Genomic DNA, 27,069 nt, shown 5'->3' with positions numbered 1-27,069 from the left:
ACGACGACGACGACGAGGATAATGATGACTAGATATGGTGGTGTCGCCAGTAAGCAATGTACCTGCACTAGGCATACAGTGCGGTAAAGACGCCTTGACTATGCTCTCGTTCTTATCGGAAATGAAGCTATCGTGGCAGAGCCCACTTCCGACCCACGAGACGGCGTTGCGATGGCCACCATCCGATTGTCTGGTCACATCCTCGATGAACCATAATCAATCAACCCCTCGTGTGGCGCACAACGGGAGACTTGGCCAACGTGATATGCAGCTAGCATGCAAAACGGCTCGTTGGCCCGGTTTCCCGCTTAACATTCCCGCCTCCCGGGCCGCAACATCTTCACAACCATATTGTTCCACCACTGATTGGCATTCACCTTAGCTGTGCCATCTTTGGCCGCCTAAAATGCCTTGCAGACGGCTCTCCGACTGCCTGCCAGCCTAGTTTCGGAAGTTCAGGACCGCCATCACCGCCGTTTAACAAAGAGGGAGGCAACGAGTCAATCTCGATGCTGCTGACCCTGGCTGGGGAATCGCTTCCTCAGCGTGGCATGCATTGGCAGAGCTCCACCCGCATGTCACCTGTTCTTGCGCTGCTTGTACGTGGAACTACCTGGGTTGTATACTTGCTCAAGATACGAGCCGTCAGTGGGGGGGTTTACAAAGCTTTTGCAGCGGTACAATGACTTTTGCAGCATACTAGCGTCGGGTGTCGCTAGTACCAGCCGCACGGCAAGCTCTAGATTGACACCACAACACGAGCCTCCCGCACTGCCTACATCCAGATCGAGGCGGGCCTAAGTAAGTACGTTCAACGTTGGTTGATTGCCGCCGGCAACCAATCGCGCTGCCGGATATCTGAGACGTGCGAGCCGTAGCAAGGTACAAGGCTTGTTTCCAATTGAACCGGCATTCCAGCGTCCTCCTTCTGGGCCCATGCGTTGGAGTAGCAGACGATCAACTAACAACGTTGCGGCGGGTACTAAAAGATGACCACGTCCCTCAGTTGACCATCTTCGAAGTCTACCGCATACCTCTAGTCTTGTCTCAATCTCCCATTCCTTCGCTTTCGTCGTCTTTTGATTTCATTTGATCGCTCGCTTCACTCGCACTGGTTGCACGTGGCGAGAAGCGCGGCAAACCGCCCCAGATATCCCGAAGTTATCGAATCATTTAATTCAGCCTTTGAGGAGATCTACAATGGCTACAATTAACCTGGGCAACGCTAGCCCTACAGATGATATCAAGCAAATCGACTTAAAGCACCCGGCCATCCAGATTCAACCTCTGACCCTCGACACTCCCCTCTTGACTCCTGCTGCAACGCCCGAGGACGTTTCCCCAGCCGACGACGAACCAATGGCGGGCAAAAAGCTGTTTTCAATGGAGAGGCCTGACGACAAGGCGAGGAACCTTGCTGCCAAGTTGACCTTGGAGGAACAGGTACGTTGTGTTATTGTTATCTTGAAAAAGCACGGGAGTGTCGGAAATGAGCATTCATTGCATTTCTATTGGCTATTTTTGTACTGGGCTGTTGTTTGTGAAAGTTTCATGTCTACACAAACACATCGGTTTGAGGCTCTCATGCTTTTTGTGAGCTTGCAGCAAGCGACTCCGGCATTTGTTAGATGGAATTCGGCAATGCAAGCATAGCGCGTTTTATGCCGGGTTAAGATGCCGTCTGACATTCTTGAGCATATGAAAGAGGCGGAAAGAAACCTATAGCGAAGTCAGGCTGACCTTGTTTAGATTTCGTTGCTTGCAGGAGCTGACTTTTGGCGCACTGTGGCTATTCCTGAAAAGGGCATTCCGTCAATCAAGACTTCGGATGGACCCAATGGCGCTCGCGGAGAGTTCTTCACTAACGGCACACCTGTACGTACTCCGGCTTGGCGCTACTCGGTTCAAGCTGACGAACCTAGGCTGCTCTATTTCCATGCGGCATATCCATGGCATCCACGTGGAACTTGGACATGATTGAAGAGGTTGGCCGCCACCTTGGCGAAGAGGCAAAGGCTCGTGGTGCACAGGTGCTGCTTGCACCCACTGTGTGCATGCACCGATCTCCTCTCGGAGGCCGCAATTTTGAGTCGTATTCTGAGGATCCTTTCCTGACTGGAAAGCTTGCTGCTTCCTATGTTCGTGGCCTTCAGAGCAAGGGCGTCGCTGCTACCATCAAACACTTTCTCGGAAATGAGCAAGAGACCGAGCGACAAGCGTACGATGCCATCATTGCAGAGCGGCCGCTGCGTGAAATCTACCTCAAGCCTTTTGAGATAGCTGTCCGAGACGCATCACCATGGGCGCTCATGAGTTCTTACAACATGGTCAATGGTGTTCATGCTGATGAGTACATTCATTCTATCAAGGAAGTCCTCAGAGGCGAGTGGAAATGGAACGGAGCCATCATCTCTGACTGGACGGGCACATATGCAACTGCGCCCTCAATCAAAGCTGGCGTCGACATCGAAATGCCAGGCCCGTCCAAGTGGCGCAAAGTTGAGCAAATAAAGGAATGTCTCGACAATGGTGAGCTAACTCCCAAGGACATTGAGGAATCCGCTGCCAGGGTACTTTACCTTGTCGATCGGGTCAAAGGACTCAACAATATGACACCCGAAGAACCTGAGCGGTCAATCGATAACATCGAAACCCGGAACCTGATTCTCCAAGCTGGTATTGAAGGTTTGACGCTATTGAAGAACGAGAGCAACGTTTTGCCGATTAGGGGTGCGAAGAAGATTGCAATGATCGGACCAAATGCCAAGCGTGCGATTGCCAGTGGTGGAGGAAGCGCTGGCTTGAACCCTTACTACAACGTCACACCCTGGCAAGGCCTCCAGAATCGATTCGACGGCGTGATCTCATTTGCGCAAGGTTGCGACAGCTCAAAGTGGCTGCCACTGGCCTCTCCCTACTGCAAATCGAATGGTGAGACTGGTGTACGATTGGAGTACTACAAGGGGGATAGGTTCAAGGGCGAACCTGTTGTTGTTCAGCACAAGGTCAGCACAGATCTCTGGCTATGGGATTCGGCGCCTATGGAGTTACTTCCGGACTTTTCGTTCAAGGTCAAGACTACACTCACACCAAAGTCGAGTGGAAACCACAGCTTCAGTTTCGCTTCAGTGGGACCAGGCCGCATGTTTATCGACGGCGAGTTGTTTGTTGACAACTGGGATTGGACTGAGGAAGGCGAAGCTATGTTCTCAGCATCTGAGGATGTGCTCAAGTCGATTTACCTAGAGGAAGGCAAGCCAGTCGAGATCCTTATTGAGAGCACTAGCGAAGTACGGCCCGCCTCAAAGGTGTCCGTTATCGGCAGGCGTCACGACTATGGCGGTTGCCGCATCGGCTATCAAGAAGAAGACAAGATCGATCGCCTACAAGAGGCTGCAGATGTTGCACGCGATGCCGACGTCGCTGTCGTGGTAATTGGGCTGGACGCAGAGTGGGAGTCAGAAGGATACGATCGCCAAACAATGGACCTTCCAAAGAACGGCTCTCAAGATCGTCTGATCGAAGCTGTTCTAGCAGCCAACCCCCGAACTGTCATTGTCAACCAGTCTGGAACACCAGTCACTATGCCATGGGTGCACAAGGCCCCCGCAATCTTGCAAGCATGGTACCAAGGTCAAGAGGCTGGAAACGCGCTTGCAGATGTTCTGCTTGGAAACAGCAGTCCTAGCGGCAAGCTGCCAACGACTTTCCCAGTCCGGATCGAAGACAACCCAGCCTACCACAACTGGCCTGGTGAGAACCTAAAGACTATCTACGGAGAGGGCATCTACGTGGGTTACAGGCACTACGAGCGATCCAAGATCGCACCGCTTTTCCCCTTCGGCCATGGCCTCACCTATACCAGCTTCGAATACGGAACACCAAGCATTAGTAGCGATGTTCTGTCCGAAAGCGACGACATTACCATCACTGTACCCGTTACCAATACAGGTTCCGTAGCCGCCCCCGAAATTGTCCAAGGGTACGTCAAGGATGTCAAGTCCACGCTCCCTCGCCCAGAAAAGGAATTGCAAGCTTTTGGCAAGGTGTTCCTACAACCAGGCGAGACCAAGGACGTGGTCTTGAAATTGAACAAGTACTCAGTGGGCTACTTTGACACAAATCTGGGCCAGACTGGTGCTTGGATTGCGGAAGAGGGAGTTTTTGAGGTGTTGATTGGCGCGAGCAGCGCTGATATCAGGTACGTGTTTTTTCTGCCTTAGCATACACTTTGTTACAATGAACAGGATACTGACAATTTATACAGGGCAAAGGTCAGCTTTGAGGTCAAGGAGAGCTTCCAATGGATCTTCTAGGCGGAGAAGACATTGTTATGAGTACTACGAGTTTTTTTATGTTGAATATTCTCAGCGGCTGCGAAGGCATTGTTGGTGCGCTGAATTGGCTTCGTGAGAGCTGTGACGCTCCGTCTGTTGAAGATGTTGAGGTCAAGGGCATCACACACACAGTAGTTTGTATTGTTGAAATTTCTTCAGAAAGGGGAGAAATCATATTGTGGATGAGAGTATAGTCGTAGGGTTGGTCGCTAGGGAGAGGACGGTTGAAAGCCCCTCAGTATTGGTAACATCTAGTAAATATTGGTAGCATCAAAGCATACTAATCACATCTCGAAATCTATATTTAAACAGCATCATGATTTGAGTGAGAAAGAATTATCTGGATTTGTGTATTGCGAGAACTATAGTGCGGAGTGTGTATGTAGACAGTAATGTTAGATGCAACCATGGATCACCAATGGCTCCAAGGCCATAGTAACCGTGCAGTTGCGTTGCTCGGCTGAATGACGCGCTGGTTTTCTGCCACTGACCGCCTTCGGGCCGACCAGTTATCCCGCCGGTCCCTGACAGAGAAACCAGATGCCACCACCATTCCATCATCGCGACTACTCTCGTCCCTGCTTGATCGCGCCTTTTTGAGTCGCTTAATACTGTCGCATATCCCCGCGGCATCGTCCCATATTCTCCTGGCGGACTCGCCGAGCAGCTCCGGCGATAGCACCAGCTTGGGCTGCCCTGCTCCTCCTAATCAACAACGATCGCCCAAGATCTAGTCTCAGACCCTCCAAACCCCGACACCCTCCTGCATAACATCGCGAGCCGTCCATGAGCTCCACCGGTTTCTAACCTGCTCAAGCCATCCCAACGCGTCCATCTCTTCGGCCACGCGAATCTGCTTAAAGCCGGCGAGCCTGGTAAAGCCGACATGAATCCAGCGCATCGAGACGGGTGGCCGCCGGCACAGGCAGGTGTGTCGGCGCAGACCCAGCAGCAAGCAGAGCAAGCGCAAGGACAAGCGCCAGCTCCACGCCCTCTTGGATCTTATGGGTGCGTACTTTCTAATTGTCCCACCCACCATGGCAGTCACGAGCGAAGAAGCTGCCAAAACCGCCTTTTTACTATCATCCGACTGGGAACAAGCTGACTCTGAAATCGACGACAGGCCAAACAACGCGAATTCACAGGCCCCACCTCATGCGTCACCTGCGCAAGGTCCAGGGCCGGTACTTCCTCCACCATCCGGTAGGTAGCGCATGCAAAGGACGCGCCTCTCTCCAAACTGCTAATCTCATCATAGGTGGTGGATACTACTCCTCAAGCGCCGCGACAGCCCACAATCAGAACCTTCCTACGCTTCCAGGATTGACTGCGCAACCTCAGCACTCGTCGCCCCACATGTCCGCTCAGCGACCACCATCTTCTGACGCGGCAGCGCAAGGTCACCAAGGCCCTCAGGGGTCCCAATACTCGTTGCCGGGAATATCGCAAACACTACAACAGCAGCCGCAATCGCAAGCGCAGCCCCAATCGCAACAGCATCTACCGACTTCGGAGCAAGTGAATGCGGACAGGGAACGAGAAATGCGCGAGCGCGAAACAAGGGAGAGGGAAATGGAGGCGCATCCCATGCACCAGCAAGAAGAAATTGTAAAGCGCGAAGCAGAGCAGCGGGATCGGGAGCTCCATGAGCGCCAGCAGCGCGAGCACGCAGCGCTGCAAAATCACTCTACGCCAATGCAGATCCACCAACCTGTTGCAGTTGCCCCTTCCGCGCGAACGATACACGGTCCGAATGGCTTGCTCGGACAATCTGGGCAGATGAACGGACCAAATTCACTTGCACCTCCAATGGGCGGCAACCAAAACGCACCTAACCCCATGTATGGCAACGCGCCTGCACAGCACGAGCAGACGACGCCTCGTATGCAGCACGCGGTGCAAGCGCCGACCCAAGCTCAGATGTTGATGCCCTTTGCTGGTCCTCCAGGATCTATGGCTATGGGTCAGGGACAGCAGCCGATTCTCAATGACGCATTGAGCTATCTCGACCAAGTTAAGGTGCAATTTGCAGATCACCCAGACGTCTATAATCGATTCCTCGATATTATGAAAGACTTCAAAAGCGGTGCGATTGACACTCCAGGTGTTATTGAGAGGGTATCAACTCTATTCGCGGGCAATCCGGCTTTGATTCAAGGATTCAATACATTTCTCCCACCTGGCTATAAAATTGAGTGTGGAACCAATGGAGACCCAAATGCTATTCGAGTCACTACGCCAATGGGTACTATGGTTTCCACCATGCCCGCTCCAAGGCCACTTTCGCCGCCCCGAAGCGGTGCCGCTAACGGTAACAACGCTCCACAGCATGAGGGCACTTACTATGAAACCGCGCAAGGACGGCCTTGGCCTCAGCAGCAAAGGCCCCAAGGGCCTGAGGGACAAGAAACAATGTTTTCTCCAAACAACCGTACTTTGGGACAGCCTCTGTATGGACCACAGCAAGGACAACAGGGTCACCCACAGCATTCACCAGAAGTTACCTCGCGACCTCATCCTGACCCTGTTGGCTCAGCCGCCGCACTAGCTCACCAACAAGAGCAAAGGGGCGTCTCACAGCTGCAAAATGCCGTTTCTGCTGCTACTGGTCGTTCGCTCATGTCGCCTAGTGTTGACACTGCTACCCCTCAAGGACAAGCAATGAATGGCTCTGCTCAACTTCCCCAAATGGGCGGGGCCGCAGCCGAGAAACGAGGACCAGTGGAGTTCAATCATGCTATCAGCTACGTCAACAAGATCAAGGTAAATAACACTTATTTCAAAGCGGATCCACGGGCACGGACGCTAACTATGGTACAGAATCGATTTGCGGCTCATCCTGATATCTACAAGAACTTCTTGGAGATACTCCAGACCTACCAACGAGAATCGAAACCTATCCAGGACGTATACGCTCAAGTCACTCATCTGTTCGGCGGCGCGCCAGATCTTCTCGAAGATTTCAAACAGTTTCTGCCAGAATCTGCCGCTCACCATAGAGCACAACAACAGGCTGCCAAGAACGCTGCTGAAGATGCGGTTATGCTTAGCAATGTAAGAGGAGAATCAGGATACGGAGTCGCAGCGAACCAACAGACACCTGGTCGCGCAGATACCTCGCGATTGCCTCCCATGGGCAACTTCGCACCCACACCTACAGCGAACCGTGATAACAAGCGGAAGCGTGAGCGACAGGGACCAGTAGCTGCACCCATGCCTGCACCCATGTCTCAAGAGCCGCCGACCTCGAATGTCCGCGGCGGTTACAACCAGGTAAATGTCAACAAGGTACGTGAATCTTTTCGCACTTTTATCGGCAAGACTGGGATCATGGCTTTCAGTCGTTCCTTTTTTCCAAGATGCACGTGCACAGCCCCAACGTCCTCCGGTCAACTCCTCATCCTTTCCTTTTTCAAACGTCGCGCCCACCTTGACTCCCACTCATGATCACGCGCGCTGCCACGTCGAGCGTTGTCGTAGTGCATGGTGGTGGCCGCGACAGGGTTCATTTGCCTAGTGGTCGTTTGGACGCGTTGACGTTGCAATGGCCTCCCCCATCTCTTTCCGATGTGCGGAACGAGCCAAGGAGATCCAGTCACAGAATTGCTGCAGTCCCTAAACGTTTTTTATGTTCTGACGAGAGTTTGTCTGCTAACCAACTCAAGCGTGCAAAGACCGGACATGCTACAAAGCAGACGATTCCAGATGGTCCACCAGTCTCGCCTACCTTGACGCCTGCGCTGCCTGAGCCGATGCCACCAACAACAACAACATCTCCTAGCCAAGATGAGCTTGCGTTCTTTGACCGCGTCAAGAAGTTTATCGGAAACAAGAACATTATGAACGAGTTCTTGAAGCTCTGCAATCTCTACTCGCAGGATTTGATCGATAAGCAACTCCTTCTGTACCGTGCGCAATCCTTCATTGGCGGCAATCAAGAGCTTTTTGCATGGTTCAAGAAGTTCATGGGCGAAGACGAAGAGCAGCAAAATTTGCGTCCCAAGACAGTCAATTCCCGTGTCTCATTGTCCAACTGCCGAAGCTTGGGCCCCAGCTACCGTCTTCTTCCTAGGCGTGAAAGGGAACGCGTATGCAGTGGGCGTGATGAACTTTGCCGATCTGTCTTGAATGACGAATGGGCCTCTCATCCAACGTGGGCTTCCGAAGATTCTGGATTCGTCGCGCATCGCAAGAACACATTCGAAGAAGGTCTCCACAGGATTGAAGAAGAACGCCATGACTATGACTTCAACATCGAAGCCTGTAGCCGCACAATTCAGCAGCTCGAGCCTATCGCTAACCAGTTGCTCACGATGAAGCCCGAAGACAGGATTGGGTTTACTTTGCCTCCCGGGCTGGGCGGACAGAGCGAGACAATCTACAAGCGTGTCATTATGAAGATCTATGGTCGTGACCGGGGCAAAGACGTTATCAAAGAGCTCTTCCAGATGCCTTGGAGCGTAGTCCCAGTGCTTCTCCACCGGTTAAAGACGAAGCTTGAAGACTGGAAGGCTGCCCAACGAGAATGGGAAAAGGTCTGGCGCGACCAGACTCAAAAGATCTTCTGGAAGTCCCTTGATCACCAAAGCATCACAGTCAAGCAAGTTGACAAGCGACAATTTCAACCCAAGTCGCTTACAAACGAGATCCAAGTTCGCTACGAGGAACAAAAACGTCTCCAGCAGATTCAAGAAATTTCACAGCCAGACTATCAGTTTGCCTTCTCCTTCAAGGATGAAGAAGTGCTGTTTGACGTGGCTCGTTTGATGCTCACTTTTGCCGACAACAACCCAGGCGCTGAATTTGCAAAGGTTGTGCCTTTTGTCAGGGAGTTTGTTCCCCTCTTCTTCGGCATCGATTCAGCCAAGTTTGAGCAGCGGGTACACACTTCGGGGCGTGATACGCCCAATGATTCTGGCGAAGATACTCCATCTCCAGATGAAGACGTCTCTCAACGCTTGTTGAAGACAAAGAAGGGTGACCTTCGCCGCGATGTTCTTGATCCCCGCAGCAAGCCGCGGAAGGACAAAGATGACAGCGTCGCCTCAGCGAGCCGGGACAGCACACCAGACAACTCTATGGAAGAGGATGCTGCTGGTGACAGCTCCAACTCAATGCCGCATGCGGACCGACCAGCTAGCCATTGGGTGGAATACGCCGCTACTCCGACTGCCTTTGGTGACAAAGAATTCGAGCACGAAGAACCTTATCGTCGCGTTGAGTACAACATGTACGCAAATGCCTCAATCTACTGCTTCTTCCGCATGTTTGTAATGCTTTACGAGAGGCTTTTGAAGCTCAAGGAGAGTGAGGATGAAGTGCAAAGACTTATCATGCGTGCCAAGGAGCCCAAGCCAGCACAGAAACTCAAGATGCTGGACAAGCAGCCGGAAGACTTTTTCAAGGACACTTCGCCCACAGCAAACTACTACCAGCAACTTCTCGACATGTTCCAGGATCAGATTACTGGAGATGTTGAGATGAACTTTATCGAGGAGACACTACGTCGATACTATTTGCAGATTGGCTGGCAGTTGTACTCATTCGACAGGCTGCTCAGCTCATTGGTTCGATTTGCTGTTGCGATTGTAAGCCAGGATAGCAAGGACAAGAGCCTTGATATCTACAACCTCTTCAGAAAGGACCGCGTCAACGACACCACCACGCACAAGAGCGAGATTGCCTACCGAAAGGCTGTCGAGAAGTTCGCCAAAGATGCTGATACGTACCGCATCACTTATGTAAGCAATGACTGTTCTGTTGTTGATAATACACTAACCTTGCAACAGGATCCCGCTAAGATGGAAGCATATGTCCGGCTGTTCAAGAAGGATGACCCTACTTTTGAATTCAACACGCTGGACCGGATCAAGCGCTGGCGGGCATACGTCGCCTCGTACATGGCTGTCGAGCCTACCGAGGAGGTTGATCTCTCACGCGTCAACTATCCTTACCTTAAGAGGCGTCTGGCAAAGGCCGAACTTCTCTCCGAAGAAGACCGTTTCCATCAGGTCCTGCATGACGACAAGATTACTGTTTCCATCAGTCCTTCTGCCTACGTCATGACATTCATCAACAGCGAGCCATTTGGTACAGGTGGTGTGCAGTACTTCCTCCAGCCGGATGCCGTGCGCGCAGGTGTCAGCGAGGCGGTTCCAAAGCCCAGCGAGGAGTACAAGAAGCTCAACGACGACAGGAGAGAGAGGGTTCAAGAAATTCTTGTGAGGAACAACAGCTGGATGAAGGATCTGAGTCGCGATGAGGTGGATGCCAAGAAGACGGCGTTCAAGAAGGACATGGAAGAGCCTAGGAAAGTGGCTGAAGGCGAGGACGTGGACATGGATGGCGCAGATGGGTTCGCGTACTAAGTTTACGGGTTGGTGTCGCGTTGGAAATTGGGCGGAACTGTTGTGTCCTCGGCGTTGTGGGTTTGGATGGTCTGACTGTGACGCGTTGATTTTGCTTAATGATCTTCGCATCGCACACATGGGGGGAGCGGATTGGCGTACAACACATGGCCTACGTGCACAGCATAGCACTTCCTTTGCGTTCTTTGGAGCTGGTGTTTGATTGGTGTTCCGGATGATAACCCAGCTCATCTACTATATCCATTTTGTATGTGTGTATGTGAGAGTTTTTTTCTAGGTTCCAAATTTATTATATTCTGCTTTCCAACCTTGTCCTCTTCTTGCCTTCCTCACCCAGTAGTCATTTACTTACATTCTTAGCCAACCACTCCTCCCACTGCTCCACAGTCCAACTACTACTAATCTCATTCCTCACAACCCCATCAAACACCACCGTCGGCGTAACATGCACACCCGTCATGCGATTCGCCTTGACCTGCACCTTGACATCATCCGTTACCCCATTCCCGGAATTCAAACTCCCATCCTCCCCCGGCTTATCGCTAATCTCTAACAACCCATACACCTTCCCCTCGTCCACCCCTACACTCGCCGCTATCTTCGCCAACCGCCTGTACGTCTGATTCCTCGTCTCATTCACTAGACTGACATCGAAAAAGTCTTTTTGCTGCTCAAACAGCTTCTCTGAGAAGTCGTAGAATTTGCCAGCGTCGACGCGTTGGACGGCGTACGCGGCTTCGTGGACGAGCGTTGAGGACGGGTGCCAGGGTTGGATTTGCTGGCGGAAAATGGTGACGAGGCTTGTGCCGTAGGTGGAAAGGAGGGTGTTGCGGAGAGGAGGGGTGAAGAGGGTTTTGTACATTTTGGCGGAGAAGGGACAGACGTAGTCAAGGTCTGCACGTCATGTTGTTAGGTATGGGAAATGTAGGGAATGGAAAGGGAAGACGGACAGAACTCGAGGGTGTGAACGGCTTTGGGTTGGATGGAGGAGGAGGCTAGCTTTTGGCCTGCGAATTTGGGTGCGAGAGCCATTGTTTGCGGGTGCGATTCGCTGTTGTTGTTTTTTTTGGGTTGGATGGGAGAAGGGGAAGGTTAGGAAGAAGGGGTTTTGTAGGAGAATGGAGAGGTCGAGGTGGTGAGATGTATGGTGGAAAAAGCACGCAATTGTAGGGTAGGGTTCAGATGCTGGGAGCGGCGGGTATGACGACAGTCGGACCGGCTGGAATCGACATGTGAAGATTTGATGCGATTGTGGGAATATCGAGCTAGCACGATTATTCTTCAGATGCTCAAGAGACCTATAGTAATTACCGATTATCCTGGAAAATAATGAATGTAGCTTTAAGGAATTACATCTATTGGGACTGCTCGCGCTCTAAAGCATAGCGTGCCCCTCCCCCGCCATGTCCAACCAAGATGGTCGCGGCAACTCCACACATTTCCGAAACTCAAAGCTTCCATGCAGCACGCCGTCATAGCTCAACTTTCTTGGGACAACCATTGTCTCTATTTGAATTTTCAATCCAAATACCACCTCTGTATTTGATTCATAATGTCCGACCTCAATTCTACCGACGACGATCTCCTCACTCGCCTTAATGCGCTCAAAAAGTCCTCTGTCAGCTTGGATACCAACTACAACGCGTCAATAGCGCCTGCGGAACCTCCCAAACCTACCGACGATCTTGCAGCACGATTTGCGCGTCTAGGCTCCGTGTCGCCGGCGGGCTCTCCACAGCCATCACGAACAGCGTCCACAAATAATATACGCGCACCAACTGTGGCACCGGGTGCATCAAACTATCTAGAGGGGGTATCTCAGGGTGTGGGTAGCTCAAATGTTGAGTTCAACGATGAAGACGAAAAGAGTCTAGAGGAGCTGCTGGGTGAATTGAATGACGCCATTGGAGACAGAAAGGAATGGGATGTGTCCAAGGAGGAGCAGCAAGATGTTGGGAAGCTATTGAAAGATATGCGCAAGATATTACCAGAAGTGGTGAATAGTCGTGCACAAGGGCAAGGCGATAAGGGTAAAACAGAGGGGCTAACGGATTGGGAGAGCATAGAAGTCAACGTTGGCAGCGGAGAAGTTGGTGCAAAGCAAGACAGTGACGAAGAAGTGGACGAAGAAGGCAAAAAGAAAACTGAAGATGACGAGGCCGACGACATCATTGCAAGAGTCATGGCTGAGCTTGAAATAAGCAAGAAATACGATCCTCCCTCCCCAGCATCAGAAGACAACAAGTCAGACTCTGGAGACCAGAAACTCCGCAACGAAACTACAGATAACGACCTGAGTCTTCCTTCTGCACCCCAAGATCTACCCAACCCCGACACACAAGCCATAGAAGACGACTTCACCGCCCGTCTAGCCGCCCTCGCCGCACCCTCACCCTCCCAAACAGACGCTCTTGGCCTCCCCTCCGCACCATCCTTCGCTCCCACAAAGAAACCCCCCGTCTCAACGAATCTGCAAAAGAAGATCGACGAAGAAATCGATACGTGGTGTATCATATGTCAGGACGATGCGACACTCAAGTGTTTGGGCTGCGATAACGATTTATACTGCCAGAACTGCTGGATGGAAGGACACAAGGGGGAGAGTGCGGGATTTGAGGAACGACGGCACAAGGCTGTGCTATATTCGAGGAAGAAGAAGCAGACTACTGTATAAAGAAGGGGGGGAATCGTGGGATTTTTTGACTTTTGGATTGCTATATACCCTCGCTTCCGAAAGAGAGGACTAGGTCTGATCTCCGTTGGTTTCTACGGAAATTTCGACTTCCCTCACGGCTTAGGCTCTATGCTCAATGAGACACATTGCTTGCTATGGTGTATACCAGCAATGCCGTGGCAGACAGCCAGAATGGTGTGGGTCAGTACGCAAGGCCATGTACTCCCACAGTAGACGCATCTGGGGCATGCGGAAATAGTGAACCGCTCGGAAACGACCATTCTTGAATAATCACTATCTCACTCAATATTGGATCGGAGGCTATGACTGAGAGCCCTGTTCATCCCGGAGCTGTTCTCACAAGATCAACGGCAGGTGAAGAGACGCAAGGCGATATAAGAAGAACCATAGCAGTTGAAACTTGCAACATTTGCGAGTCTGGTATCTTGGAAAGCAGAGACGAGTCATACTACAAAATATTATATATATACACTTTAATTCTTGTGTTTTTCCTCGAAAGCCAACATCGCACCCATTACTCTTTCATACGTCCACATGGTGACGGCACTGGCTGGTGCCGCTTTGAGCAGACTGACGGTCAGGCCGCGATACATACCCCGCCTTCCTTCGTGTTTCCAGATATGGGCCAAGGTGCTAACTACACCGGTATATGTAGGTATGTTCCGATGGACGTAGCGCTCTCGGGTGGGGCCTTGGACTTGCAGTCGCTTGCGTGTCGTATCGAGCGGGTAGACAGCGGTCTTGGAAAGGATACTTGCTATGACACCTGCTACGGCATCTGAGCTTCCGAGCGGTAGGTGGATTGGAGAGGCGGCGGTAATTGGCTTCAAACTCTCGTAGCTGGCAAAGAAGAGGCCCATGTACGGGACAATCTGGCTGACACCAGCTCCAAGACCGCGGAAGAAGCCAGTGGGGCCTTCATGCTGCGCTATGTGTCTTAGAGAAGCGACGATGGACGTATACACGCGTTCGGTTCCCTGAGCAGCAAAACGCGTGCGGAGTAGATCGAGGGGATATGTGAGCGTCGTCGCGGCAGCACCAGCCGAAGCGCCACTGATGAAGTTGGTCACAGAACCGGGCAGGGTGTAGGGTGGAGGAAGCGCCTCGAGTATATGCGAGACATATGTATAGGCCGAGAACTGAACGCTGCCGTAGGTCAAGTACATGAGCTCGGCGGGTATGTTGCCCTTCCACAGGCCAGTGAGGCCCTCCTCGCGCAGAATCTGCTTGAGGGTGCCCAGCGTTCCCTTGTACACAGGGCCCTGGACATGGCGAACGCTGAAGGGGTCGGACAGCGAGTGGATTTGAAGCTGCAGGCGGATCTTGATGACGTCGAGGGGTGCGATCACGAAGCTGTTCACATGTCAGCCATGTCGATGGTGATGAGGCCAAAGGATGAAGAATACCGTGAGACCAAGCCTGCAACTGCACCTGCAATCACCACTTGCCGCTGGGAGCCCTGCGAGATATATTAGTCCCGCGTTCTTTGTGTCTCCAAACGGTCGAGGCTGATGAATGGTACCTCATGCTTCAACTGCGCTACACCCTCAGACATGCGCCCAGTGCGTCAGTCGACACACGTGCTGGGGTTTGGGGCGCGATTGTATGTCCTCAACAGATCCTCGGTATGCAGAAGGAATGGGTGCCTGATGTTGCCGACAGAGGGTGTGTGATGACCTCGGTCAATGGCGCGTTTGATTCCCACATTCCCTCCAAGCTCGCGCGACAGAAAAGAAGCAGACCCCGCCTCGTTTTGTTGCCATTGGTATTCACCAGCTGCGACCAACTGACTGACCAACCATGACTTCTAACATCATCTCCAAGCTTCCTTCACGTCATCTGAGACTAAAAGTAACAAACGCCTACAAGACACGCGCTGCAGTCCAAGGACGGAGCTTCCGCTTCCATTCGTGCTGGCGATCACCGAATCCCGCCGAGCATGCTAATCGGAGCCCCGCTACCCATGGTCCTTTCAGGCCAACCAGACCACGGCAACAGCAACCACAGCTGCGCCAGGTGGAATGGGCAGAAGAGCAGGGAAACCCAGTCCACGATGTAACAGCAGGTGCTCCAGCAAAAAGCATCTCAGTGAATATCGACGGACAAGCCAGGGTCTTCGATGCTGCATTCCTGCGCGATAGTTGTACTTGCGTGCACTGCGTGGACCAATATAGCAACAATAGGCTTTTCCAGACCTCAGACATCCCAGTAGATATAAAAGGTAGCGCCAAGGCTGTTGTCGACGATACCAAAGGAGACTCAATTGAAGTGCAATGGGACAGTGATGTCAAGGGGTTTAGCTCGGAGCATCGCACTCGGCACTCCATCAATTGGCTCCGCCAGGCACTCAACACAGAGGTCCGGACAAGCAGTGGCGTACGATACGATGACCGAGTATTCTGGGACGGCAAGGAGATTACAAAAGCTAACAAATGGCTCGACTACGATGCCTACATGTCTCGAGACGAGACTCTCTTCGACGCTCTTACCCACCTCCATAGATACGGTCTCCTTTTCATCAACAACGTGCCTGATTCAGAGGAATCCGTCGTCTCTCTTGCTTCTCGTGTGGGAACTCTCAAAGACACTTTCTACGGCCGCACATGGGATGTTCGCTCCAAGCCCAAAGCCGAAAACATTGCCTACACCCCCGACTATCTCGGTCTCCACATGGATCTCCTGTACACATCCAACCCACCACACCTTCAACTTCTCCACTCATTGCGTGCCCGTACCCCAGGCGGTGAATCCTTCTTCTCCGACGCCTTTGCTGCCGCCCACCAACTCCGCGAGCAATCAGTGGACCACTTCAATACGCTGTGCACTTTTCCCATCACATACCACTACCATCACCCGCAAAACCACTACCACCTTACCCGCCCAGTAATCGAGACGTTTCCTTGTCCCGAAGGCACGGAAATTACTAGCAGCACCATCCGCCGCATAAACTGGTCTCCGCCCTTCCAAGCCCCAGTCCAAATGCCCCACGGCAGTAACAATACGCCTTCTCTCCGTTCATACATTGCTGCGGCCCATGCCTACGAGAAGTTGCTTAGTTCCCCAGATAATCTGTACGAGTACAGATTGAACGAGGGCGAGTGCGTCATCTTCGATAATAGGAGGGTGTTGCATGCGCGAAGGGCGTTTGATGCGTCAAAGGGGGAGCGCTGGCTCAAAGGCGCGTATGTGGATAATGATGTTTTCTTCTCCAAGTTGAGGGTGCTGCAGGAGGTGTTTGAGGGGAGGTGGGTTGCTGATGGAGTGGCTAGGGAGGCTGTGGTATAGGGTGGAGAGGAGTATTACTCTTTGTGCTGATAGATAGGCTGCTAATAAGGGGCAGGAGTGAGGAGATATAGACAAGATAGTACTAGCGAGTGGCAGTGGAATAGGGGAACTTGGATATGGACTCGTTTATCTAGAGGGAGAGGGAGAGTGAAGTAAAGAATTGTAGATGATTGAATTTGAATACAAGGAAATGATGTGTATGCCTAGATTGGCATCACCTATCAACATCTTTTCACTCAGTAGTTCATCATGAAGTGTTGATTGAATGAAAAGGCAATAAGCCGACCCGGCTCCCTTCAAGACCAACATTGCCCTTGTTGGGATACCACTATCCAACACAATGAACGAAAAAAAAGGGCGGCATTCGTCCTGATATGATTAGAAGCTTTTACAATTAATCACAGTGTCTCAGAAGATAGAGGGTATTTTAGGGGCTTGAGTAGAAGTCAAATCTTGTCATCTTCAGGGCGCGCAAGGCGTCCTTGTAATCAACACGATTGCTCTGCGCTCTTACAATTAATTGTGTGTCTAATACTAAATTTATGATTCCATCATTGTGTTCGGGTTCTGACTTTCGAAATTCAGTGAATATTCGTAGAGCGCGTCGGTATTTTTCAGATGTGTGTTTACTGAATTATCAACTCGTGAAGACGATGCCCGGAATGTAGACATGCGCTGAACATAGCGGCTGATATTACCGCTTCTTTCAGAAAATGAGGTGGACTAGTGTTCCTCATTAAGATGAAATTCCGTTAGAAGCTGAGAGTTGGCGGTCGGTATGTGTCAATATCACGAGCGCATGTCGTATTCTGCATAATACACACCGCACTGCGACATGCGCGCAAGAATGGCGTGCATGGCGGGCGATACCCCAGATTCTAATATTATTGTCACACCGTCGCGAACTCAGCCTCTAGAATGCCCTAGTATTTCAACCTTTGCTGACGGTGGAGCACAACCAGGGCTGTGCCGTGCCAACACAAGCCAAGACCGTCAGCAAACCCTCAGCTCTCCCTCCCATCACTGCCATCTGATGACGCCCTGCGGTGGACCTAATCACATTCTCCGGCTGGAAAAATCCCGGCCCATATGTCAGCCGCAGTAATTTCGTAACCAACGCAAGCCACGAGTAGATTGTTTGTAAGCTCCAATGTAACGCCCCACAAGCTGTAGCAAGACTGAGCCACAGACTTGACCGAGAGTAGAAAATACTTTGTTGAAGGAACATCTCATGATGGCTGACACTGGTCTGAATGCAACATCATGAGTATTTTGGCGATGACTTCTGAGGTGATGCCGAGCAAGGGCGGTGGCTGCGGCACTACTACTCACCGAGCATGTCTGCGAATAGTTTCAGCCAGGCAGTGTTACAACCACAGCTCGGCTATGAGATGCACTCGATGAAAGGATCAATTGACCATGATATAAATCATGCCGTCTTCGCGACCTAGAAGTCCATCATCAACAACAACAACAATCCCAACAACAGCAACAGCAACTTCCAACCAGCACTTCTACAATCTCCTTCTACCACACACTCTCCAACTTTCGAACCACCAAACCAACACCCCCAAACCACAAAAATGCAGTTCACCACCACCTTCGCCGCCACTGCCATCATGGCCCTCACTGCCTCCGCAGCATCCATCCCCCAGCCCATCCCTCAAGTCACCCTCCGCATCTTCAACGACCAAACCGGCGTCAGCGCTGACACCACCGTCCCCGCTGACGGCACCGTTGTCACCATTCCCGCTCGCTTTACCGGCAGCGCCCTCGACAGCGGCAACGGCAACATCCTGGGCACTTCTGCCCAACTCGTCCAGTTCGAGGACACCACTAAGTGCAAGCTTGCCAACCTCAACATTCCCAGCTGGATCATTGAGCTTGACGGCCGCGCAAAGAACTTTGCTGATTTGGACGGAGATGTCACCAAGCCTGTTCCTACCTGGCTCAATGGATTCCAGTTTTCTTGTGTCAGGGCTTAGATTGTGAGCGGAGTCTAGGACATGAGACAACGAGATTGAGAGAGAGAAAGAGTAGGCGAGCACAGGGGGTTAAGGGGATATGAGAGGTAATGGATGAGAGGAGGACGGGCTTCTTAACGATTGTTTTGTATTGCTTTCCTGGTTTTCTTCAATTCTCTGGCGGCACGACTAGGATGTAGTTTGGGGATGCGGCTTGGAGAGTTTGCTTTTACGACAGTTTCCACACTCCTTTAGACATAGATATTAGAATATAGAATACACGCGTTTCACTTGCATTTTGAATATTTCCTGTTATGAGTTCCCTCTTCCACCAAAAGATAAAGACTGATCCAGAAAAATAGAAATAAACAGTTCCCACGCACGTGACACAGGTTCACGATGCAAAAACATACAAAAACATACGTCAGCGGGGATTCGCTAGTGGTCACCCACCTAACTACTAGTCCGCCGGTAATCAGCTTAAATATGAAAGATCGAACGGGTTTTCTTGCTCCCTGATTCCTGTGAACGTATGTGGATGAAATTCAAATTTGATAAGATATATACTTCGTGGAGATAAAAAAATACCGGCTCAAGCAAGATTTTGACAGTAAATAAAGACGAGTCTTGTTAGCCCATCATTACTATCATATTTCTTACGCGAAGGACAGCAAAATCAATGCTTTTACAGTGGAATTTGAATATACTTACTAGTAAGAGATAGCCACTGTGTTGTAATAGGGCTGACAACGGATCGCTGCGGGCAGATGTGAAGGCACTTTCCTTATTCATACGGGAAAATCATGTAACTGCCGCGAGGATTCGTAATACCTCTCGATCTGATCCTATGTCTTCTCACTGGGATAATAAAAATCGTCTACAAGCAAACCCCCCCTCTGGGGCACTTGGATATGCGGAGAGATGAGAAGACCATTCGAGAACCAATTGAATAAGAATGACGTCAGTGGTATACCCTTCCACTTGTGACCTAGAAAAATAACGAGCAATACTAGATGTACATAGTAGAGAAAGCAAAGGTAATACTCCGAGAAAAAACATCTGACTCAAAGCACGACATCCCGCGGCCACTTAGTCATGCACCATCCATCCCTAACATGGAAGGTACACAATCCAAAATATCTACTAGGCCTTAATTTTTCCATCCCTCAAGCAAAAATCCTCGCAGGAATCCCCTTCACTTCTTCGCAATCCGTATCAATCAATCGACTGCATTGCCAAGCATGCAAGTTTACGCCCATTCCGCCTCATCAACCACTCTCCAACGCGCTCTGAAATCTACCCTGCCCTACAGCATCAACCTGGTATACCGCACCCAACATCCCAACCGGACAGCCCACGCGCACATACTCGCTACTTTCCCCGAATCAACGTCGCCAGAAGCGATACTACCAGAATGCTGGGCAGCAGCGTACTTGGACCGGTCCATGCGCCCAGAAACCGAACTGTGGATCTTCAGCACCCTTGAGCTGCCTTATCATCAATCTTCAACCACTTCTTCAACAGGAGATGGTGGTGAAAAGTACTGCCAAGAGTGCAAAAGAGCTGTATTGATTTTGGTAGATTACATGTCTACATTGCCTACACCTCCAATGCGTATCGACAATCTTCCCGCCATGGACCTTGCAAGGCAGCATGAACAAGAATATCCAACCCCGCCACCTTCAGGCGCTTATGAATCTGCACCAGGAACATATATGCGCCATCTGCTTCTTCCCAAAGCCATCACCGTGGGAGCATGCCAGCGTAATGTGCTTCAAGTTCTGCACAAAGCAGGCGTTGTACGTACGGAGCTTCCAGGTCCAGATGCTGAGCTCAACAAGTTTTTGTTCAAGCATTCCGATCTACCAGAAACTCGAGAGCTGCCTGCTGGGTTACGGTGGGGTGAGATGCGCGAACAGGATATTGAGATTGTCCAAGCACGGACATCTATACCTCGCACACGTAGCACTTTGATGTCATTGAAGAGCGTAGGCGTTTTTGAAGAAAAGATGGACATGCCAGTGGCATGGACATTTCTTGGATTGGATGGCTCTCTGGTTACACTACATACAGAAGAGGCCTATAGAGGTAAAGGAATAGCCAAGGCTGTCGCAACAAGGCTTTTCAAAGAGCACGCACAAGGGTTAGCAGTCGACGACAATGGTGATTCCTGGTCACATGCAGACGTTTACACGGGGAATATACAAAGCGAGAGCGTCTGCGGAAGTTTAGGTGGTAAGGCGCTCTGGAAGTGCTTTTGGTTGCGCATAGATCTTGAAAGGGCAGGAAACCTTGTTAGCATCGCATAATCTGCACTCGCTGATCATCACATAGACAGAATGCAGTGTCAAGTGCACAACTAAAAATCTGTCTTCAAGTCAGCATTAAGATCCGCAACATAAGCTGATGGCAAAAAAGTAAAACAGGTTGCTCATTAAAAAATTAGAGTGTTGTTGTTGTATTTTTGATCCTCACCGTAGGACCTCAGGGTTAAAAAGAAAATAATCATAGCAGGGCGTATAAACGAGGATTTGAGCTTACCTGACGTTGGATTGGGTACCGTTGCTTTGTGAGCATCACGGCCATTCTTTTCTGTTGCTGAGTTCATCTTATCGTATTGTCGTTGACTGTCTAAATCATGAAGACATGATCGGCAGGCCGTAGCCATACCGAGATCTCTCAAGAAATGTCATCGCAAACGTCATAAGCTTAGTCGAAAAGACCGAAGCCCATGTCCTCATCCTCGGACTCCTCCTTCTCCTCCTCCTTGGCCTCCTCCTTGGCGGCAGGGGCGCCGGAAGAAGGAGCAGCACCGCCGGCTGGGGCAGCGGAGGCGTACTTGTCGGGGTTGGCAATGCGGTCCTTAAGCTCGGAGATCTCGTCCCACTCGTAGTCGGTCTCGATGGCGACGGCAAGGACCTTCTTGTAAGAGTTGACAACGGAGTGCATGACGGAAGGCAGAGTGGGGTAGTTGAGAGCCAGGGAGATAGTGGCAATGGTGGTGATGGCGGTAGAGAAGGTCTTGAGGAGCTGCTCCTCGCTAATGTCCAAGACGGAGGCTTCGAAGGTCTGACCGTTGTCGTAGATCTGGTAGATACCCATACCGTAGGTGAAGGGCGAGATGTTCAACAAGTTGAGCAGAGTAGCCTCGGAAGCTCCAACCTTGCTACCGGCCTCAATGAGCTTCAAGTCGGTGGTAATTTCAATAGTACCACGGGCAATCTTGGTGGGGACACCGAGCGCCTGGAAGAAAGAGGTCTTTCCGGGTTCCATACCACTGTCCGGTTGTCAATTGAATATTCACGACGCATATGCCAGAGATATTCTTACGTGTTTCCAGCGGGAATGTACACATCGCCAGGGGCAACGGCACCGGCACGAGCGGGAGCAGCGACACGGTTGGAGAGGATCTTGTCACGGATCTCCTTGAGGTCGCTGTTGGTGAAGACGAAACCAACGTTGCCTATGCCAATGTTAGCGCCATGGCCTAGTGTTGAAGTGTATGTACATGGGAAAACGCACCCTTGACGTGGGGAAGAAGGCGCTCGTACTCTGGGTAGTCGGCGATAAGACCCTTCAGAGCACGGCGGACCATGGTGTTCTTGCCCATGAGGACGACACCCTCGCCGCGGAGCGACTGACGGATCTCGTGCATCTGCTGCGACGAGACATTGTCGACGGTGACGATGAAGATGCTCTTGTACTCCTTGAGGAGGACATCGAGCTTCTCGAAGTAAGCGGCCTTGGATTCTTTCTTGCCCCCCATTGTGTTCGGTGACGCAAAGGGATGTTTAAGGTCTTAGTTTGGGTCGTGGGTGTTGTTGGGGAGAGAAAGTTCGTCCTGGGCGCGAAAATTGAGGTTGTCCGGCTGTGGGTGGCCCCTGCTCGCTAACGCGCTAGCGCGTTCAGAGACAAAGGCAGAGAAAAAGTACGAGCACCCTGGACAGAGACAGCATTAGTCGCAACATCATGGCTGCACCTTACCAATGTCTTGTTGTGCGGAGCTCCAAAGATGTAGGCGACTGGGTGCTCTTCGGCGCGAGTGGACCGAAGTTGGTGGCCCAGTCTAGTAACGGAGCGACATCAGTGTGGCCAGCACAGGAGGCGCAGACCGAAGTGAGTGAGATAATGTGTGGTATTCCATAGTAACCATTTTGCTGCATTGTAGTGTTTTGTTGGATAGTATTGCCTTGCACACATCGCTAACACGAGCAGGAGCAGCAGGACAGCGAATCTGAGGAGCGCCCAGGTAAAAGGATCAAGCTGGAACATCCAAAAGAACAAAAGTCCAACTTTTCGGATCTGATACTATCGCACAATGGAAAGTACCTAATTGGCGTTACTGGCGAGGACAAATGCATCCGAGTCTTTGAAATCGACACCCAGGGTCGACTACACCAATTAAGTGATAGGTAAGAAAGACAGATAATTGTCCAGTGCATGCGCTGATGCCGGCAAGATGCATGTCAAGAAGGCCGTCTTCAATCACCATCACGTCTGACGACACAACAATCCTATGTGCGGACAAGTTCGGAGACGTATATGCTCTGCCACTTCTTCCATCACCAGAAGACGACCTGGTACAGCAGCGTGATATCCCTGCAGCCGAACCAGAGCAGAAGGACTGGATGCCCTCAGCTACAACTCTTACAGTTCACTCTGGCAGAAACCGAAAAACACTGGAAGAGCAGCTCAAGCAAAAGGCAAAGGGTCCCGCAAAGTCTAAAGAGCCCATGCGCTTCGAGCATGAACTCCTCCTCGGACACGTTTCTATGCTCACAGATGTCACTTATGCAAATGTGGATGGTCGGAGTTACATTATAACGGCCGACCGTGACGAGCACATCCGAATTTCACGAGGTCAACCGCAAGCCCACATTATTGAGGGCTTCTGCTTCGGCCACGAGGCCTTTGTAAGCAGACTACGTCTCACACCATCCGGCCTTCTTGTCTCCGGCGGCGGAGACGATGATTTGTTCGTGTGGGATTGGCAAACTTGCTCTCTGAAGGAGAGGCTCACTATCCGAGATCTCGCCTTTGGCCATCTCCAGGGACGGAATGTGGTTCCAATAGACTTGGAGTGTACAAGCTACAAGGTCGCCGTCTCTGGTATATGGTCTTTGCCAAATCAGGGAAATGATGTGCGTATATCGTCTGTTTGATTCTCTTGAAATGCAACATCTGACTTTAGACAGGCCGAGCGTATCCTTGTAGCGTGTGAAGGCGTCCCAGCACTATTCGACTTGGCGATGGGAGGATCTACGCCTGGATCCCAAATCTCATTGAAGGGTAACGTGCTTGACATTGCTTTGATTGTGAATCCGACAGGCTCCGTTCGGATTGTAGTCTCCATAGACAACGTCCACAAACCAGGCTCAACCACGGAGAAACGTGAGGATCAAGTAAGCAGCCTACTTGCATATATTTGTGAATCATTACTAACACAAAAAAGGTACCTAAATTGCAATGTTTCTCTCTTCAACCTGAGGGTTTGTGGCAGGAAGATGCAGAGCTTGCAAAGGTGTTGGAGAGTTTTGAGCGGAGTAGCAACACGGCGAATAGCAGTGTTCAGGGCGCCGACGACGATGCTGTTCGGAGCATACTATACAACATCGAGAACCTCAGGAAGCGTCCAGGCGCGGAGGATTAGCTAACGTAGTGCAAGAAAATTGTTCCGGAGATGATGATAGAGGTTGTCAGCACGGCCGGCACACCAAGATAGAAAGTAGACCGTGTTGAGTACGAAGTGTCATGGGCAGTGATTACCTCACGACTTGTGCGCCCAAGCCGGAGAGCCTGTCTGGGCAAATAGCCCGATGGCTCCGACAAGTGCGTGAGTGCCGAAGCCTAGTAGAGGAGCACGGGTCCCCCCGTCTCATGGCGTAAGGATTGTAGAAACCGAAAGTTGCGCGGCTGAGGGCTACGTGGGTCTAGTCGCCATCGGATTTCTAAGAATCCATCTAAGGCACGGCAACGTGCACATGCCGTAGACCCGCGGCAAGGATCTTACTTTTCTCTTGTCTCGCAATAATCTTCTTTCATTTTCACTTGAAGATAGCGCTTGTCTATTATTTCTTGTTGGCAGTCTTCACTCTGATATAGCGCGCGCGCGAAACCTCGGCCGGTACAATCGAATACTGACTAAGCTTGGTTTTGCGCAGGATTGAATAATACAGACACCCCCACTACGCCTCGGTCCATCGCCATCTTCCAGAGCATTGCGGAGTTTCCGAAGCCACCAAGCCAGCGCTCACTAATTACGGCATCTTCTGAGTTAGTTCGAAGACCATCTTTCCAGTCCCTTCTCCCTCATCTTCTTGTTTTCATACAAAACACTCCGTACGTCACTACATACCGGTCGTCCAACTTTGACACCCCATCCCACCATCATCCCGCACACGACCCACATTCACAGCCAGATCTTGCACGCGACCCGCGGGTTTTCGCAAACGTCGCCAAAGTGTTCGCATCACTCTTTCGAAGGGCCACCTCGCCTCGATCTCTGTCCCTGTTCTCCGTGCCCGTCGCTGCCGCCGCATCGCATAACCAGCACGTATCACCTGTAGCGGGGCTCTCGACTGCTTCAAGTTTTTCAAAAGTCCAAGCGCGTAACATGCATTCAAAAGTAGTCAGTAAGTTATGCCTGGGTTTCTACGGCAGGAGCAAGAGCTAACAGTGTTGTAGTCATTGGGTGAGTTTGCGATTGGTTGCGGCACCTTTTTTTTGACGCCGATCTAACATTTGTAGCTCTGGGCCAGCAGGCCACACCGCAGCCATCTATGCTGCACGAGCTGACCTGAACCGTATGTTGTCTCCTCAAACAATCTCACCCACTACTAACCGTGTGTAGCCGTAATGTACGAGGGCTTCATGGCTCTCGGCATTGCAGCAGGCGGTCAGTTGACCACCACTGACGAAGTCGAAAACTTCCCTGGCTTCACAAAGATTGGTGGAGGAAAGCTCATGGTCAGTCGCTAGCCACAAAAATTCTTGTGCGCCAACAATTACTTACAGCAAGCAGGAGCAAATGCGTGAACAATCCGAAGCATGTGGCACTGAAATCATTTCCCAGACCGTCGCCAAGGTTGACCTGAAGGCGCGCCCTTTCAAGTACTGGCTACACCCCATGGGTGACGATGTCGAAATTGAGGAGGAAGAACACACTGCCGATGCTCTGATCATCGCAACCGGAGCCAAGGCAAGGAGGTTAGATCTCAAGGGCGAGGACAAGTACTGGGGTAATGGTGTCTCTGCATGCGCAGTTTGCGACGGATCACTGCCCATGTTCCGTGACCAGCCCCTCGTCGTCATTGGAGGCGGAGATTCAGCAGTAGAGGAGGCACTATACCTCACGAAGAAGGCGAAAAAGGTTACCGTACTCGTCCGGCGAGATAAGCTACGGGCTAGCCGAACCAATGCCCGCCGGTTGACAACACACCCGAAGATTGAGGTCATGTTCAACACCAGCGGTGTTGAGATCAAGGGCGAGGAGAAGAAGAATGGCCTCATGACACACTTGGTGGTCAAGAACAACCAGACACAGGAGGAGCAGACTCTCGAGGCCAAGGGCTTGTTCTATGCCGTAGGACACGACCCAGCCACCGCGCTGTTCAAGGGACAGCTCGACATGGATGAGGATGGCTACCTGATCACTAAGCCTGGTGAGGGTCTTACCAGTGTGGAGGGTGTCTTTGCTGCCGGCGACGTTCAAGACAAGCGATACCGACAGGCCATCACCAGCGCAGGATCCGGCTGCGTTGCTGCTCTCGAAGCCGAGAAGTGGCTCGCTGAGCGTGACGAGAGCGTCAGCAACGAACTCGAGACCGAGAACCAAGCCGAAAAATCACAGACCAACGGCATCGTTCCCGAATACCGCTCCAACCCTCTTCTATAAACGGCTTGTCCCTGCCTGGCTACTGTCGCGTACTTGCACTGTCTTTAGAACAATTTTTTTCTGGCACACCTTGGACAAGAAGGACACAATTCCTTTCCTTTTTCAATGCATATCTGAATGACATGGAGAAAAAAGCAACCCATGTCTTGTATAGATTTCGGCAACATGATAGAAGCCTTTTTTGCATCATGGTTTAGCTGGTTCGGGTGTGGCATCGGGTGTGGCATATTATATAGAATCTTGAGCGGTCGATTTAGGATTTAGATATGGAGAACTCTCGGCAGATAAGGAAATTTGAAGTTGTATCTTGAATGGGTATCATATTTTAGTGCTACACGAGGAATGCGAGTGCTTTTTGTCTCAGACTGTCCTCGAGATTGATGATTCGGCTCATCGTTGGCTCAAGTCGTCATATGATTGAACACCGCATGATGTGCACATGTGACAAGGTACAAGTAGGTAAACTTGATGAACGCATCAACCCTCTAGTAGACAACGTTACCTCACCGTTTGATATATTTCGTGG

General features: G+C 51.2%; 10 protein-coding genes across 10 annotated transcripts; 7 read left to right on the top strand and 3 right to left on the bottom strand.

The window, feature by feature from the left end:
• Positions 1-974: 974 nt before the first annotated feature.
• On the top strand, positions 975-4,647 carry COCSADRAFT_33859 (glycoside hydrolase family 3 protein). Its single transcript, XM_007698293.1, has 4 exons — positions 975-1,443; positions 1,750-1,875; positions 1,923-4,201; positions 4,268-4,647. The coding sequence occupies exons 1-4, from the start codon at positions 1,201-1,203 to the stop codon at positions 4,314-4,316; spliced, it is 2,697 nt and encodes an 898-aa protein (XP_007696483.1). The 5' UTR covers positions 975-1,200; the 3' UTR covers positions 4,317-4,647.
• Positions 4,648-4,906: 259 nt separating this feature from the next.
• COCSADRAFT_283119 (uncharacterized protein) lies at positions 4,907-10,934 on the top strand. Its single transcript, XM_007698532.1, has 6 exons — positions 4,907-5,345; positions 5,461-5,540; positions 5,596-7,100; positions 7,158-7,625; positions 8,003-10,078; positions 10,127-10,934. Exons 1-6 carry the CDS (start codon positions 5,224-5,226, stop codon positions 10,703-10,705), a joined length of 4,830 nt encoding a protein of 1,609 aa, XP_007696722.1. The 5' UTR covers positions 4,907-5,223; the 3' UTR covers positions 10,706-10,934.
• A 111-nt stretch (positions 10,935-11,045) lies between these two features.
• COCSADRAFT_83566 (uncharacterized protein) lies at positions 11,046-11,737 on the bottom strand (the record flags this gene model as incomplete). The annotated part of the gene is made up of 2 exons (XM_007698531.1): positions 11,046-11,599; positions 11,656-11,737. 2 exons carry the CDS (start codon positions 11,735-11,737, stop codon positions 11,046-11,048), a joined length of 636 nt encoding a protein of 211 aa, XP_007696721.1.
• A 409-nt stretch (positions 11,738-12,146) lies between these two features.
• COCSADRAFT_33857 (uncharacterized protein) lies at positions 12,147-13,790 on the top strand. Its single transcript, XM_007698292.1, has one exon. The coding sequence runs from the start codon at positions 12,258-12,260 to the stop codon at positions 13,377-13,379; it is 1,122 nt and encodes a 373-aa protein (XP_007696482.1). The 5' UTR covers positions 12,147-12,257; the 3' UTR covers positions 13,380-13,790.
• On the bottom strand, positions 13,761-15,301 carry COCSADRAFT_33856 (uncharacterized protein). Its single transcript, XM_007698291.1, has 3 exons — positions 14,923-15,301; positions 14,807-14,859; positions 13,761-14,753 (listed from the first exon to the last, which is right to left on the bottom strand). Exons 1-3 carry the CDS (start codon positions 14,953-14,955, stop codon positions 13,874-13,876), a joined length of 966 nt encoding a protein of 321 aa, XP_007696481.1. The 5' UTR covers positions 14,956-15,301; the 3' UTR covers positions 13,761-13,873.
• Positions 15,302-18,133: 2,832 nt separating this feature from the next.
• On the top strand, positions 18,134-18,942 carry COCSADRAFT_33854 (uncharacterized protein). The gene has a single exon (XM_007698290.1). The coding sequence runs from the start codon at positions 18,269-18,271 to the stop codon at positions 18,668-18,670; it is 402 nt and encodes a 133-aa protein (XP_007696480.1). The 5' UTR covers positions 18,134-18,268; the 3' UTR covers positions 18,671-18,942.
• Positions 18,943-19,692: 750 nt separating this feature from the next.
• COCSADRAFT_33853 (uncharacterized protein) lies at positions 19,693-21,019 on the top strand. The gene has a single exon (XM_007698289.1). It carries the CDS (start codon positions 19,891-19,893, stop codon positions 20,956-20,958), a length of 1,068 nt encoding a protein of 355 aa, XP_007696479.1. The 5' UTR covers positions 19,693-19,890; the 3' UTR covers positions 20,959-21,019.
• A 339-nt stretch (positions 21,020-21,358) lies between these two features.
• On the bottom strand, positions 21,359-22,415 carry COCSADRAFT_157383 (uncharacterized protein; the record flags this gene model as incomplete). The annotated part of the gene is made up of 3 exons (XM_007698530.1): positions 21,359-21,926; positions 21,980-22,112; positions 22,172-22,415. The coding sequence occupies 3 exons, from the start codon at positions 22,413-22,415 to the stop codon at positions 21,359-21,361; spliced, it is 945 nt and encodes a 314-aa protein (XP_007696720.1).
• Positions 22,416-22,618: 203 nt separating this feature from the next.
• On the top strand, positions 22,619-24,299 carry COCSADRAFT_82594 (uncharacterized protein; the record flags this gene model as incomplete). The annotated part of the gene is made up of 5 exons (XM_007698529.1): positions 22,619-22,765; positions 22,865-23,061; positions 23,109-23,790; positions 23,845-24,051; positions 24,102-24,299. The coding sequence occupies 5 exons, from the start codon at positions 22,619-22,621 to the stop codon at positions 24,297-24,299; spliced, it is 1,431 nt and encodes a 476-aa protein (XP_007696719.1).
• A 472-nt stretch (positions 24,300-24,771) lies between these two features.
• On the top strand, positions 24,772-26,939 carry COCSADRAFT_33850 (uncharacterized protein). The gene is made up of 5 exons (XM_007698288.1): positions 24,772-25,281; positions 25,334-25,340; positions 25,397-25,452; positions 25,500-25,615; positions 25,671-26,939. Exons 1-5 carry the CDS (start codon positions 25,263-25,265, stop codon positions 26,541-26,543), a joined length of 1,071 nt encoding a protein of 356 aa, XP_007696478.1. The 5' UTR covers positions 24,772-25,262; the 3' UTR covers positions 26,544-26,939.
• The last annotated feature ends 130 nt before the right edge of the window (positions 26,940-27,069 follow it).

Source organism: Bipolaris sorokiniana, assembly GCF_000338995.1.
Source record: "Bipolaris sorokiniana ND90Pr unplaced genomic scaffold COCSAscaffold_3, whole genome shotgun sequence".
NCBI lineage: Eukaryota > Fungi > Ascomycota > Dothideomycetes > Pleosporales > Pleosporaceae > Bipolaris > Bipolaris sorokiniana.
The sequence above is the reverse complement of the archived record's forward strand: the minus strand, read 5'-3'. Positions and strand labels throughout refer to the sequence as shown.

Coding starts and splice junctions, on each gene's coding strand:
- COCSADRAFT_33859 (XM_007698293.1), top strand. CDS start 1,201: ATGGCTACAATTAACCTGGGCAACGCTAGCCCTACAGATGATATCAAG. Junction 1,444..1,749: donor AGTTGACCTTGGAGGAACAG/GTACGTTGTGTT, acceptor GACCTTGTTTAG/ATTTCGTTGCTTGCAGGAGC. Junction 1,876..1,922: donor TCTTCACTAACGGCACACCT/GTACGTACTCCG, acceptor TGACGAACCTAG/GCTGCTCTATTTCCATGCGG.
- COCSADRAFT_283119 (XM_007698532.1), top strand. CDS start 5,224: ATGAATCCAGCGCATCGAGACGGGTGGCCGCCGGCACAGGCAGGTGTG. Junction 5,346..5,460: donor CGCCCTCTTGGATCTTATGG/GTGCGTACTTTC, acceptor AATCGACGACAG/GCCAAACAACGCGAATTCAC. Junction 5,541..5,595: donor GGTACTTCCTCCACCATCCG/GTAGGTAGCGCA, acceptor ATCTCATCATAG/GTGGTGGATACTACTCCTCA.
- COCSADRAFT_33857 (XM_007698292.1), top strand. CDS start 12,258: ATGTCCGACCTCAATTCTACCGACGACGATCTCCTCACTCGCCTTAAT.
- COCSADRAFT_33856 (XM_007698291.1), bottom strand. CDS start 14,955: ATGTCTGAGGGTGTAGCGCAGTTGAAGCATGAG. Junction 14,860..14,922: donor TAGCGCAGTTGAAGCATGAG/GTACCATTCATC, acceptor TATATCTCGCAG/GGCTCCCAGCGGCAAGTGGT. Junction 14,754..14,806: donor GTTGCAGGCTTGGTCTCACG/GTATTCTTCATC, acceptor ACATGTGAACAG/CTTCGTGATCGCACCCCTCG.
- COCSADRAFT_33854 (XM_007698290.1), top strand. CDS start 18,269: ATGCAGTTCACCACCACCTTCGCCGCCACTGCCATCATGGCCCTCACT.
- COCSADRAFT_33853 (XM_007698289.1), top strand. CDS start 19,891: ATGCAAGTTTACGCCCATTCCGCCTCATCAACCACTCTCCAACGCGCT.
- COCSADRAFT_33850 (XM_007698288.1), top strand. Junction 25,453..25,499: donor TGCACGAGCTGACCTGAACC/GTATGTTGTCTC, acceptor AACCGTGTGTAG/CCGTAATGTACGAGGGCTTC. Junction 25,616..25,670: donor TTGGTGGAGGAAAGCTCATG/GTCAGTCGCTAG, acceptor TACAGCAAGCAG/GAGCAAATGCGTGAACAATC.